This window comes from Staurois parvus, unplaced genomic scaffold, assembly GCF_062004578.1.
Source record: "Staurois parvus isolate SC_StPar_1 unplaced genomic scaffold, SC_StPar_1.0 ptg000262l, whole genome shotgun sequence".
Classification (NCBI taxonomy): Eukaryota; Metazoa; Chordata; class Amphibia; order Anura; family Ranidae; genus Staurois; species Staurois parvus.
The window spans coordinates 5,936,734-5,950,196 of record NW_028318058.1 but is presented as its reverse complement, the minus strand read 5'-3'; the positions used below and the strand labels follow the sequence as shown (position 1 = coordinate 5,950,196).

Sequence of the window (13,463 nt, the reverse complement as noted above, 5' to 3'; positions counted from 1 at the left end):
ACAATTTAGTATTGTTTTTACCAGGAGGAAAATCTGGAATTCCCATAAGTGGCTTCAGTGGGCCTAACTATTTAGAGAGGTTGGAAGATTTTAAAAGAGAGTCCCAAGTTTAGGCAGACAATAGGCTGCAGCATTAAACCTCATTTGTCACACAGTTGCCCAATTTAATAGTGCATTGAGGTTGGCTTGTAAGTTGGCAATATCCTGTAAGGATGTTATTCCAATGAATAGCTTGGTGTCATCTGCAATGCCTAGAATAGTACTTTTAGTCCCAGACCCTATATCATTTATAAACCTTGGGGTACACCACTAACAACTCATTCAGAATATGACACATTAACCACTACTTTCTTTTAGCCAGTTTTCTATCCATTTACAAACTTATTTTTCCAAGCCTGTAGACTTTACCTTACACATTAGCCGTGTGTGGGGTACTGCGTCAAATGCTTTTGCAAAATCCAAGTATACCACATCCACAGCCATTCATTTGTCTAGGGTTTTGCTTACATCTTCATAAAAAGAAATCAGATCTGTTTGACAACTTCTGTCTTTCATGAATCCATGCTGTCTGTTACTTAAATATTTGTTTCTAGCAAGAACTCATCTATGTGGTCTTTTATTAAGTTCTCCAGTATCTTTCTGACTATAGAAGTTAAACTAACAGGTCTATAATTACTTGGTAAAGACTTTGATTCCTTTTTAAACATAGGCACCACATTGGAGTTACGCTAATCCAGTAGTACTATGCCAGTCATTACAGAGTCTCTAAATATTAGACACAATGGCTTTGAGGATCTGTGGGTGTATGCCATCTGGTGCAGGTGCTTTATTCACCTTTATTATGTCTAAATATTTTTTGACCGTATCAATTTTGAGCCATTGTGGGCCCTATATGGAGTCGTCTAAATTCTGAGTCGTCTATATGGAGTCACCCTATATGGAGTCGTCTAAAGTTTACGAATGGCCACTGCTAGATGTTCCATTGAAAGTAGAAACAATTTTAATAGTTAAAATACACACAGGCTTTTGCAAAAGAGAAGGATCTGATATAATTTGCCCCTAAGGAGTCGTTGTTTAACCTAATGATCCACAGCATTGAGAAAACACAAACTCAGGAAAGATACCTTTTGGTCATAGACAGAATATATAGGTCATTAGTATGGCAACTGAATAATGAGAAGTTATATTTTTTGTATTTAGTGATAAATGGGTTACATATTTGTAATTGTTCAGTGTCAAGGATAGTGTACACAAGCTTATATTATACTAATCATATGATTATTGAAATACCCTGGGATAAAAGAGATATAAGATACCAACTGATAGTTTACATCACGCAGTCATTTAATCCGATATGAAAAAGTTATCATTTTCCTCTTCCTCATATTAAATTGTTACAAAACAGTTGTATGATATAGCAAATAATGTCAGAGCTGTTAGGGATGTAATAGGCATTTATGATACTTAAAGAAGCAATCATTTGATATATTTACATCATCTGGATGAAGAACTTATCAGTATCATGAAAATAGTGTTTGTTTTAAAATGTTTTTTAGTGAATTAGTTGAACTAGTTTTCTACTTTGAAAAATCCTATCTGACACATCTACTTTATGGTTATTCCTTTATTGGTTTTAGTGTTATGCTTCATTGTCAAATCAAAAGAATGGTCGTAGACATTTCCTATTTGGATGAAAAATCAAACCTGTGCACACTACTGTGACAGGTCAGGAGGAGCCGCAGTACTAACTATCCAATGTTTTTTTTTTTATTATTTATTATATCTTTATTAGTTTAATTTTCAAACAAATATTTAAAAAAACTTACACAATATCATATCATTCGACAATTTTTTATAATGCATTATCCCCACAGTCATCATATTCTTTTTTCACTTGTTAACTCAGTATTATGAAATAAACAAGCCCATGGGACTTTTGAAATTTTAACTCCCGAGATCTCTTGTATTTGTTGTACTATATCCTGCCAATACTCCTGTATCTTAGGGCTTTCCCACCATATGTGTGCCAGAGTTCCCTTTATCCCACATCCTCTACAACAAAATGGTGAGTTCTCTGGTTGTTGTTTATGTGCCAACATGGTGTAATGTACCATCTTGCCAAGCATTTATAGTTATTTTCTACTATTTTCATATCAACCGCACCATGTGCTCAATTAAATATTTTCCTTTTTTGTTGTTCAATTAATTGAGTTCAAGTTCCATCTCCCATTTCTCCACAAATGGTGGAAAGATAGGACTGGACATTTTAGTAAATATTTTATATATACGAGAAATACTACGTTTTCCTTTACCACTCTTACTGGTTGTGGAAGTGCCAATACAAAGTGTCTTCATTTAAAATATCGCCACTCATCTATTACTTAAAATATATCCTTTTTGTGTTTCAATTCTTGGAAAGAGCATATTTCCTCCTCCTTCATAATGTCCTTTCACTGTGCATTTCTATCTTTTATCAAGTTTCCTGATATATCCTCTTTCACCTGTGTGAAAAAATTTGTTCCTGCGAGTAGTATTAACAGAGAATTATATTACCATCCCATTTGTCCATGAATTACATCCCATACATTCCGTGTTAATGTGCTAGTGTTTTCAGAAAACATCCAAAACTGTTGTGGGATCCAAATAATTTTATCTAACGGTGTCTCACTTAGTGTACTTTCTATTTTTACCCAACTTTTCTTTCGTGCATTATGTACCCAATCTACTACCCGTGATAATATTACTGAATAATAATATCTCTTAAAAGCTGATATATTTAAACCTCCATCTAATTTATCTTTGCACAGGACTTCATATTTTACTCTCATTTTTTTGTTTGCCTTTATATACCTTAATATAATTTTTTTTTAAGATCCCAAAGTATGTCATTGGTATATATATTGGGAGCATATTAAATTTATACAAAATTTTTGGTATTATCACCATTTTCACCAAGTTTATTCTTCCTACTCAGGAGAGTGATCCCCTTGAACTTCCCCTCAACTTGTTCTTTATCTCATTTATTAACCACTTCCCAAACGCTCTATAGCATAAATACTGCTACAGGGCGGCACGGATGCGCAATATTATATATATATATATATATATATATATATATATACGTGATTTGCGCTCCCATGGTGTTTGCAGGCGAGGGGGAGCTTACACATGCCCCCCGCCGGCCGGCAGGAGCCGTGATTTAATCCCCAAGGGATCAATCATCTGATTTAGGCCATTGATGTTCAGCCCAGGGGTGGACTGACAACTCATCGGGCCCCCGGGCAATAGGGGATTATGGGGCCCCTGTGTCTTTGCCCAAACTCAAAAAAGCCTATGAAAAAGGTACCAGGGGCATCTCATGTGGCCCCCTACTGACCCTGGGCCCTCGGGCGGTGCTCGAGTTTCCAAATGGTCAGTCCGCCCCTGGTTCGGCCTAAATCGGATGATCAAACCCTGTCCTATCAGGGATCTTCCTGTACCTGTGTTTACACTTACACAGGTACAGGAAATGATTAAATCTTCTCTCTCTGTGCACATTCCAACCCAGAGAGAGAAGAAAGAAGACACAGTGAGTGAAACAGCACACTCGCACACAGTTAGAACATTTTAGGACACATTTAACCCCTTGATCGCCCCCCCCCCCAGTTAACCCCTTCACTGCCCTGTCACCAGTGTCATTAGTACAGTGTAGAGATTTTTTGCTGGTCACTGTATTAGCGACTTCAGATAGCGCTAGCGTCAGTTAACGTCAGTTAGTGTCCCTCCCAGACAGCGTCAGATTGCCTGTTAGTACACCAGTCATCACAATTAACCCCTTGATTGCCAGGAACACGCTCACATACACAATAAACCTTCATTGCTAGTATAGTGTCTGAACTAATCAATATCTTTGACCAGATCAGCACTATACCAGCGTTCACATTAGTATAGTGTCCCCAAAATCGCAGCGTCAGCGAGATCAGCCCCGGAACCTGCCAGCATCTTCGTTTAACCCCTACGCTTACCCCCCCCCTCCCCCTCTACTCCAGCAAGTGCAGTGTCAGTAGATCACTGTCACTTGATACATTGCACACAAAACTGCAGTGTTCGCAGAATCAGGCCTGATCTCTGTTAGCACTTATCGATAACATTTTTTGTAGCAGTTCAAGCAGTCCCTGACAGCCAGGTGCTCTTTTTCCCGTGAGTCACATTAGGTACCTAGTAATTTAATGGCTAAAATGTCAATCGAAAATGTACTCTAGTGAAGAGGCCTACAGGATTCTGAACATGTCAGATGAGAGCGAAGGGGAAGACTCACTGACACAATCAGTCTCAGAATACGAACCTGTAGACAGCAATGGCACCCTGACAGGTTGCTCGGATGATGGAGAAGAGATCCCTGCTAAGGTCCGTGTACCCGACCCCATTTCCAGGTTGCTGAGATGTTACAATCGCATGATGACTCTCATATGCAGCAGACTGCCAGTACTAGTTCTGCTCTACCCTTTTGTGAACTGGTGAGCACCAGTGGCCTAGTACATCCAGGTCTTTTACATACCAGAACTGCAGTATCACTTGGTGATGTGGTGAGTCCCATAAGTGCAGTACAAGTTGGTGCGGTGGCGAGCACAAGTAGTGTCCCGCAGCCCCCAAGAATTCGCACACAGGCCCGTAGAGCCCCTAGTATTCTCCCAGATGTGCTTGCAAATCCCGATTGGCAGCCCACAAATTCTGAAGCACCCGTTCTTCCCCCATTCACTGCCCAACCCAGAATTCAGGTGGAAACAGCAAATTTAAGTACTCCCCTTAATTTTTTGGAACTGTTTCTCACGGAAGATCTGTATTCATTGATTGTGGATCAAAGCAATTTATATGCACAACAGGTTATCACCGCCAACCCAAATTTAAACCTTGCCAGACCATTTGCATGGAAACCCATTATGGTTTCTGAATTTAAAGTTTTCTTGGGCCCAACCCTCAACATGGGCATTACTAAAAAAAAAAAATCAATTGCGGTTTTATTGGTCCACAGACCCTATTCATCATATGCCCGTGTACTCTGCTGCCATGGCCAGTTGGGCATTTTGGTTTTGTGCTTCCCTAGGCAAGACTAAAATCGGACACCCCCCGCATCTAAATTTGTCCCACCCCGTCATCTGTAAACCCCAACCTTCCTCTTTAGGCTCCACCTCTTCCTATTAAGGCTCCACCTTTTATTTTATTCCATTATCTGTGTCATTTAGAGGAATAGTGCCCCGTCATTGGTGTCAATGGAAGAATAGTGCCCCGTCAGTGGGAGGGATAGTGCCCCATCATTGGTGTCAGTGGAAGAATAGTGCCCCATCACTGATGTCAGTGGGAGGAATGGTGCCCCATCATTGGTATCAGTGGGAGGAATAGTGCCCCATCATTGGTGTCAGTGGGAGGAATAGTGCTCCATTATTGGTGTCAGTCAGGGGAACAGTGCCCCATCATTAGTGCCAGTGTAGGAGGAATAGTGTGCCATCATTAGTGTCAGTGGGAGAAATAGTGTCCCATCATTGGTGTCAGTGGGAGGGATAGTGTCCCATCATTGGTGTCAGTGGGAGGGATAGTGACCCATCATTGGTGTCAGTGGTAGCAATAGGTCCCCTTCATTGGTGTCAGTGGGAGGCATAGTGCCCCATCATTGGTGTCAATGGGAGGAATAGTGCCACATCATTGGTGTCAGTGGGAGGAATAGTTTCCCATCAATAGTGTCAGTGTGGGAGGAATAGTGCCCCATCATTGGTGTCAGTGGGAGGAATAGTGCCCTATCATTAGTGTCAGTGTGGGAAGAATGGCACCCCATCATTGGTGTCAGTGTGGAAGGAATAGTGCCCCATCATTGGTGTCAGTGGGAGGAATAGTGCCCCATCACTGGTGTCATTGGTAGGAATAGTGTCCCATCATTGGGGTCAGTGGGAGGATTAGTGCCCCATCATTGGTGTCAGTGGGAGTAATAGTGCCCCACCATTGGTGTCAGTGTGGGAGGAATAGTAACCCATCATTGGTGTCAGTGTGGGAGGAATAGTGCCCCATCATTGGTGTCAGTGGGAGGAATAGTTCCCCATCATTAGTGTCAGTGTGGGAGGAATAGTGCCCCATCATTGGTGTCAGTAGGAGGAATAGTGCCCCATCATTAGTGTCAGTGTGGGAGGAATAGTGCCCCATCATTGGTGTCAGTGGGAGGAATAGTGCCCCATCATTAGTGTCAGTGGGAGGAATAGTGCCACATCATTGGTGTCAGTGGGAGGAATAGTGCCCCATCATTGGTGTCAGTGGGAGGAATAGTGCCCCACCATTGGTGTCAGTGGGAGGAATAGTGCCACATCATTGGTGTCAGTGGGAGGAATAATGCCACATCATTGGTGTCAGTGGGAGCAATAGCGTTCCATCATTGGTGTCAGTGGGAGCAATAGTGCCCCATCATTAGTATCAGTGGGAGGAATAGTGCCCCATCATTGGTGTCAGTGGGAGGAATAGTGCCCCATCATTGGTGTTAGTGGGAGGAATAGTGCCCCATCATTGGTGGTAGTGGGAGGAATAGTGCCCCATCATTGGTGTCAGTGACACCAGTGATGGGGCACTATTCCTCTCACACTGATACTAATGATGGGGCACTTTTACTCCCACTGACACCAGTGATGCTTACATTGCGGACACCTGCTCCAGCTCAGGCTCCCTCCCTCTCTCATCCACAGCCAGCATACCTGGCTGCAGCTGCACCATCTGCTCTGCCCAGATCCCAGGCGCACGACTCCAGCACAGACACTAACCAATCAGCTGTCTTCCTTCTCCGGCCGCTCTCCACTTCTTCACGAGCTCCGGCAACTCCCTCACACCGATCAGCTTCTTCAATCTTCGCGCTGCTGCTTGGCTCCTCCTCTCTGCCTGTGTGCTTTCCCTGAGCTACAGATCTGGCTGCCAATCTCTGGCGAGGAGGCGGAGCTTGGAGAGGGGGGGACAGGCTGTCTTAGGCTGCCCAGTGATCCTGGGGGTGTGGCCAGATGAGAGGGGAGGCATGCCATCCCGCCTACATCACAATCCAAGATCCAGGGAAATGAATACACCAGACCGGACAACCTTTCTACCCCTCCTCACAGGTAAGACACAGCAGCCCCTGTCCTAAGTTTTTTTTCTGTGGGAAAGGGGGGCTCCACCCCCCTGAAAAGTGCTGCCCTAAGCAAACGCTTTGTTTGCCTTGTGGCAAATACGCCCCTTGGCCATGGTCAGGCATAGATATGAGAGTATAATGCATTTTATGCATTTCAGCAAAAATACACTCTGTCATCCTCGGGGTGACCCTGAATTTGACCAGCTCCGCAAAATTCAGCCCCTCATAAATCACCTTAACTAAAAATTTGCAGATGTCTATACTCCCCAGCAAAACATCTGCGTTGATGAGTCCCTCATTAATTTTTCTGTCCGCCTTGCATTCAAACAATTTCTCCCCAGCAAGCATGCCAGATATGTGGTCAAGATGTATAAGACCTGTCAGAGGGCAACAGGCTATACTTAAAAGTTTCAGATTTACGAGGGAAAAGATCACGTGGAGCCCCCTGGATGCCCAGACTACACGTGGAGCAGTGGCAAGATAATTTGGGACTTGGTGTCATCCTTTTTCCATATGGGGTACCACTTACACGTGGGCAATTTTTATTCAAGCATGCCACTACTTAGACATTTGTACAATCTTGGAATTGGTGTATGTGGCATCGTTTGACCTAATGGGCTTCCCCAAATGGCTTGTAAATACCCATCTTAGAAAGGGGGAAAAAGCCTGCTTGAGAAATGAGGAATTGCTCACAGTGAAGTGGAAGGACAAGCGCGATGTTTTCGTCCTGTCTTCCATTCACGCAGACACGACCATCCAAATGGCCACGGCAGCTGGTGTTGTTGAGAAGCCCCTCTGTGTCCATGATTATAACCTTAACATGGGAGGGATGGACTTTAAAGACCAGATGATGAAGCCGTACTTAGTTTCCCAAAACTAACTAAACCCGAAGTTTGCTCTCAGAATATACATAAGTAGGTGTGTGCAGTGCTGTTGGATGTGATTTTTCATCAGCAGTTAAAAAAAAGCATATATGCCTAAGCTGCAGGCATCATCCTGATATCATATTTTTCAGATGGCGATCGGCTTGCATGTAAAAGCAATCCTAGTGGCTAATTAGCTGCAGGATTGCTTTTACAAGCAGCAGGAGAAGATGCCCCCTCCCCACTGCCTTCCACAGCCTTCTTGGGCAGTCCCATGCCATCGGGGGAACCTGAGAATGCAATGTTTCTGCCAGCTGACCAAAGAGCTGATTGGAGACCGGAATGGCGCCAATCATCTTTATAGTCTAAGAAATTAGAAGGTACGAGCATTTCATCACTTCAGTTTTGCAGGATATAAACAGCATTTGTAAATTGGGAAAGCATCTGATCACACCAATCTTGGTGAGATTAATGTAAGGGCAGAGGAGATATCTAGAGTCTGATAGACCCCAGATTTCTAAAAAAAAAGAATATATGACAATGCCCATTGAAGTTATAGGGGATATTTGCATTCCCTGTGATAGCATTAAAAGTGATCAAAAGAAAAAAAATGAAAGGGACAGTGTAAAAATAATTAAAAAAATAAAAATAACAAAAAAAAGCACTCTCGCCCCTCCATGCATGCGCTATTATTGGGATTTTTTTTTACCAAAGACATGTATCAGAATACATTTTGACCTAAATTTATGACAAAATTTGAGGTTTTTGGATATTTTTTATGACAGAAATGAGAAAACGAGAAAAATAAAAAGCGCAAAGGTGATCAAATACCACCGAAAGAAAGCTCTATTTGTGTGAAAAAAAGGATGTGAATTTTGTTTGGGTACAGTATTGTATGACTGCGCAATTACCAGTTGAAATAGTGCAGTGCCAAATAGCAAAAAAAGGCCTGGTCAGGGAGGTGGGAAAATTCTCAGGAGGGCAAGTGGTTAATGGAATGTAATTCACCTGATAGATGTTTTGAAGGAACAAGGTCAGCTTTATTCCTAAATATTTTAATTATTTTTCCCTCCATGTGAAAGGAAATTCATTTTGTAATACCATTTTTTCTATTTTTGGGACGCTAATATTTAGTATCTCTGACTTTGAAAGATTCACTTTTAAATTTGATAGTTCTCTAGAGTATTTTAATATTCTCATTAACCTCTTGGCACCAGCGCCTCCTGGCCCTTTAAAAGTTTCAGAAGCTGGGAGGCGGGGCGGGGTTTTAGGGTCTTGTGACCACCGTGATTCGTCATCACGCCGGTCACATGATCGGAAAAAGTCCCGATCGAAAGGGGAGATCGGGACCTTTCCGGGAGTCGCGGACATACGTGCTGGGTGCGCGCAGGGCGCACACTCTCAGAACATTTGTATTTTCTAATTGCACGCAAATATGCGGCCGCTCAGTGTCAAGGCCCAGACGCCGAGAGGCTGCATATTTGCGTGCGATTGGCGCCAAGGGGTTAAGTTTGGTAATGTTAACCTAGGGTTTACCACATAGAATAACATATCGTCTGCGTATGCTGCGACCAGAGGTGGACTGACCATTTGGAAGCTCGGGCACTGCCCCAGGGCCCGGGGTCAGTAGGGGGCCCCATGAGATGCCCCTGGTACCTTTTTCATAGGCTTTTTTGAGTTTCGGCAAGGACACAGGGGCCCCATGATCCCCTATTGCCCAGGGGCCCCATGAGTTGTCAGTCCGCCCATGGCTGCGACTTTATGTTCCACGCCCCTAGTCTAATTCCTTTAATATCCATGCTATTTTGGACTGTCCTAACTATCCGAAGTTAGTACAGCTATCTCCCCCGCTGTGCTATTGTGTTCTGACCGGGGGGCACCTCCCTGAGAGGGGCTGAGAGCGCTGATCAGGAGCCGATCAGCAAACCTTTTTTGATCATGCCCCTTCGACAAAACTGGCTCAAACAGCCGACTTCTGTCGGACCGACTACCGTACACCTGATATTCAGCCCGTGTGTACTAGGCTCTATAGTTACAAAATTATGTTAATCATTAATAATTAATCAGCTTCTAACTTCAGCTTGTTCAATTAAGCAAAAAGCAACCTGGAAGTTGATCAGTTTCTATGCAGAGTTGCACCAGATTTTCCATCTTACAGTTTTAGTAAATCAACCCCTATGTAACCTTGTAAACTCCATTTTAACTTTGTACGTGTATCTCTGAACCACTAGGCATCTCTCTCTTCTTATCTCTATTTTGGCAATCTCTAAAGGCCAGGCTTCTTACATTCAGCCCAAATATTAGGTTATAATTTCCACTAGGGGCATTAGAAAATAGAGGCATTCTCAGTTATCTGATAGGATGTGTTTCCTTGGCTAATATAGTCTCTCTAACGTATGGAGAGACTGTGGGAAGTTACCATACTCTAGAATAAATGTAAGTTCTGAGAGCCTTTGAGCAGTTAGCTTTAACATCTTAGGGCTCGTGTACACTGCAGCTGATAAACTCAAGTTTACGAACTGTTCAGCGTTTTTTTCAGCAGCCCCTGAACTCTCCCTAATGTTTTCCTATGTGTCCATGTACACATCTTCGTTTACAGTCGTTTACAGGCAGTTGAGTTTGCAGTCATTTTTTTAAACGCACCAAACTTGCTTTCAGCAGTCGATTTTATCAGCGTTTCAAACTCAAAGCACTTGGAAATGCGTCTAAACGCGGCAAATCGCGTTTATAAGCATTTGCTTTTGACATTTTTATTTAATTCCTCCAGTTCCCTATGCTGTCCAGAGCCTTTTTTCATCATGAAAAATGCATGCAAAGCATTTTCAAAGTGCTCAGATGGACAAAACACTGCACACAGGATGTCCCTACCAAGCTTGTCACACATTGTAATGACCAATTCACACCTCAGACCTCTCCCACCCTTGGAAACAAAAGATATTTTTATGACCATTCACACCTCAAATTCCTCATGAAGACCCCCTGCCAGGTGACCTTAATGACTCACTCCACCAGACACCTTCCCACCCTTGGAAATAAAAGAAATGTTAATGAGCAACTCACACCTAAGCTAATGTCAACACATACTTCTGTGTCTGCTTCTACTCTCTGTATTTCTCTGAAACAGTCTGAAATAGTTAATAATTTACCACTTTTCAGTGCATTCTGGGCATCTGGGAGGTTCTCCTGTGCTTATCTTTAAAAAATGCAAATGCATCCAAACAGATGTTTTTTAACCTATGTTTTCCAGCAGTCAGTTTCCATCATTCAGAAGTGTCCAGTGTACATGGGGCCTAAAGCTTCTCGATGCTGCTATCTCATTGCAATATGCTACAGAATAAATCAAGCCAGCTGACTCCATTTTGAGCTGAGCTAATTAACTAAGTAGTCTAGAATCAAGTTTGTTCAATTAAGCTTTGACAGTAAAACCTAGAAGCTGAGTAGTTACTATGCACAGCTGCACCAGATTCTTTGTGTACCTGTTTTAGCAAATCTCCCCCTATGAGTCCTCAAGACTGAGGATATCTCCTCAGTAATAAAATGTAATCAGTGCAGGAGCAGCGCAGGAGCAGTGCAGGAGAGGACGTATTGCAGTCAGTGCTGATTTTTTTTTTACCCATGCTGTGGGACTATAAAAAAAACACAGAGCTGGGATTTAAAAGCAAACCTGTTGTTTTGCCTTAGATGGGAAAACACAGGTTTGCTTTTAGATTTTGAAAACATGGAATCATTCTAAGGCTTCCACTATAGACAAACCATTGGAGATAATTCATCTGCATTGTATAACGCGCTAACGACTCCCTTATTACCTCATAAAACCAATAGCACCAAATAAGACAATGTAAACATTAAAAATTATTTCTCTGGGGTCTTATCAGATTGACAAATTGGGATTAAAATGTAATACTAAAAACTGTAGTGTAAGCAAACTGTACAACAAGACCATAAAGTCTGCTGAAACAAGATAATGACAAGTCACTTTTGGACAAAGAATAGCTATTGAATAAGATATACAATAAACTAGATCATCTCAGGGCAATTTCTTGTAAAGCAGGTTTCATGTTAAATCTCCCAGAACAAGGATCAGCAAATGTCATTAAATAGCAATTGTTAATAAACTCCATAGGAAGCAAAAAAACCTATTATAATTCATAAGGCACGTGCCGTGATATCACATAGTGTTCATAAGCAGCATTTCCTATCCATCACAGTTCAGTGTTAGTTATAAAATTCCCTATTGTGCAATAATATAGGTCCTCTGCTCTTCCCCACTTACTCAACCCTTAGCTAATCAGACAACATTGATTTGGGGGGGCAATGCCTGATAAATAAGAGCTCAGCATGATGCTAGCAGAGAAAGTAGGATCCTGCCAGGTGCTGATTGCTTGCACTCCTATGGGATACAGTGTTACATTTAAAGAGATAGAGCTGAACTGTGGAGGAGACAGAATTCACCATCAACATTTCCTGGCAAGATGCTCAGAGCTTGGAGCAACAAGAAAAGCAGATCCCTTACAGATAGAAAGAGAGAGTTCCTTAACACTAAATCTGGAAACTACCATCTTTCTCTGCCATTGCTCTTTGCAGTCTGCTGCCTGAGTGCTGTTCATCTTTCCTCTGGTAAGACATTACTGTTTTTGTACATTTTTATTTTAGTAGATACTTGTTATGTAGTGATAAAAAGTAACTTTTAAAATAATGCAATTACAAAAGCTGTGTAAAATTTATGAAGCATAAATACATTAACATGACTGTTGTGAAAGTGGCATCCTGAGCAACATTTAGAGATCCCTCTGGAGGTCCTAACTCATGGGTTGCACAGCCTAGGTCTAATGTGAAAATACTGCTGACATAAAGTTCCTAGTATATTTTAGTAAGTCTACATATTGTACTGATAACTAATACTGGTGTTTAAAAAAGATCTGAAAAGAAATGAGGTAGGATTAGCTTTTATGAAAAAAAAAATCAAAGCAATGCAATGTGTCCTTTAATAGAAAGATTTTACATTCTAAAATGTTATTTAATAATACATAGGCAAACCTGATGTGTTGTATATAAGGGATTACATTTGAAAAATAAAGAGTAATGAAAAGTAATTTAATTTAAAAGACAACAGCTCAAGTGCTTTGATGACGATAAGTGTAAGAACTAATAGATGAAACAAATATATTCATTAAGGATATTGCAACAATTAAACATATTATTCTGATGTATTCTAAAATTGTTCATGTATGCTAATAAAGTAAAATTTTTATTCTTTTGTGTATATAATTTCATCATCATTTTTTTAGGCAGGTGACCAATAATGATGGTTTAATTGTAGATTATATCCTGTTTCAGAGTGTGGGTATATTTATTGCAGGAATATTGATGATATTTGCAGTAAATGCACATCATTTTGAAAAGAGGTTTGTAATTGTTAAAGAAGTTACTCTTATTTGCACACTTCAAGTTTTATTTTATGTTTGGGTGTGTTTTAAAATGTTTCT

At 41.5% G+C, this 13,463-nt stretch overlaps 1 protein-coding gene across 6 annotated transcripts in view; it reads left to right on the top strand.

Moving 5' to 3' along the window:
* Positions 1-12,266: 12,266 nt before the first annotated feature.
* The window catches only part of NMS (neuromedin S), a 33,329-nt gene continuing 32,132 nt past the window's right edge, over positions 12,267-13,463 (top strand). For all 6 annotated transcript variants that reach the window (XM_089681219.1, XM_089681215.1, XM_089681217.1 and 3 more), the window contains exon 1: positions 12,267-12,594. In XM_089681219.1, coding sequence (XP_089537345.1) covers positions 12,450-12,594 — 145 coding nt within the window. In that variant the 5' untranslated portion in view covers positions 12,267-12,449. The remainder of the gene's footprint in view (positions 12,595-13,463) is intronic.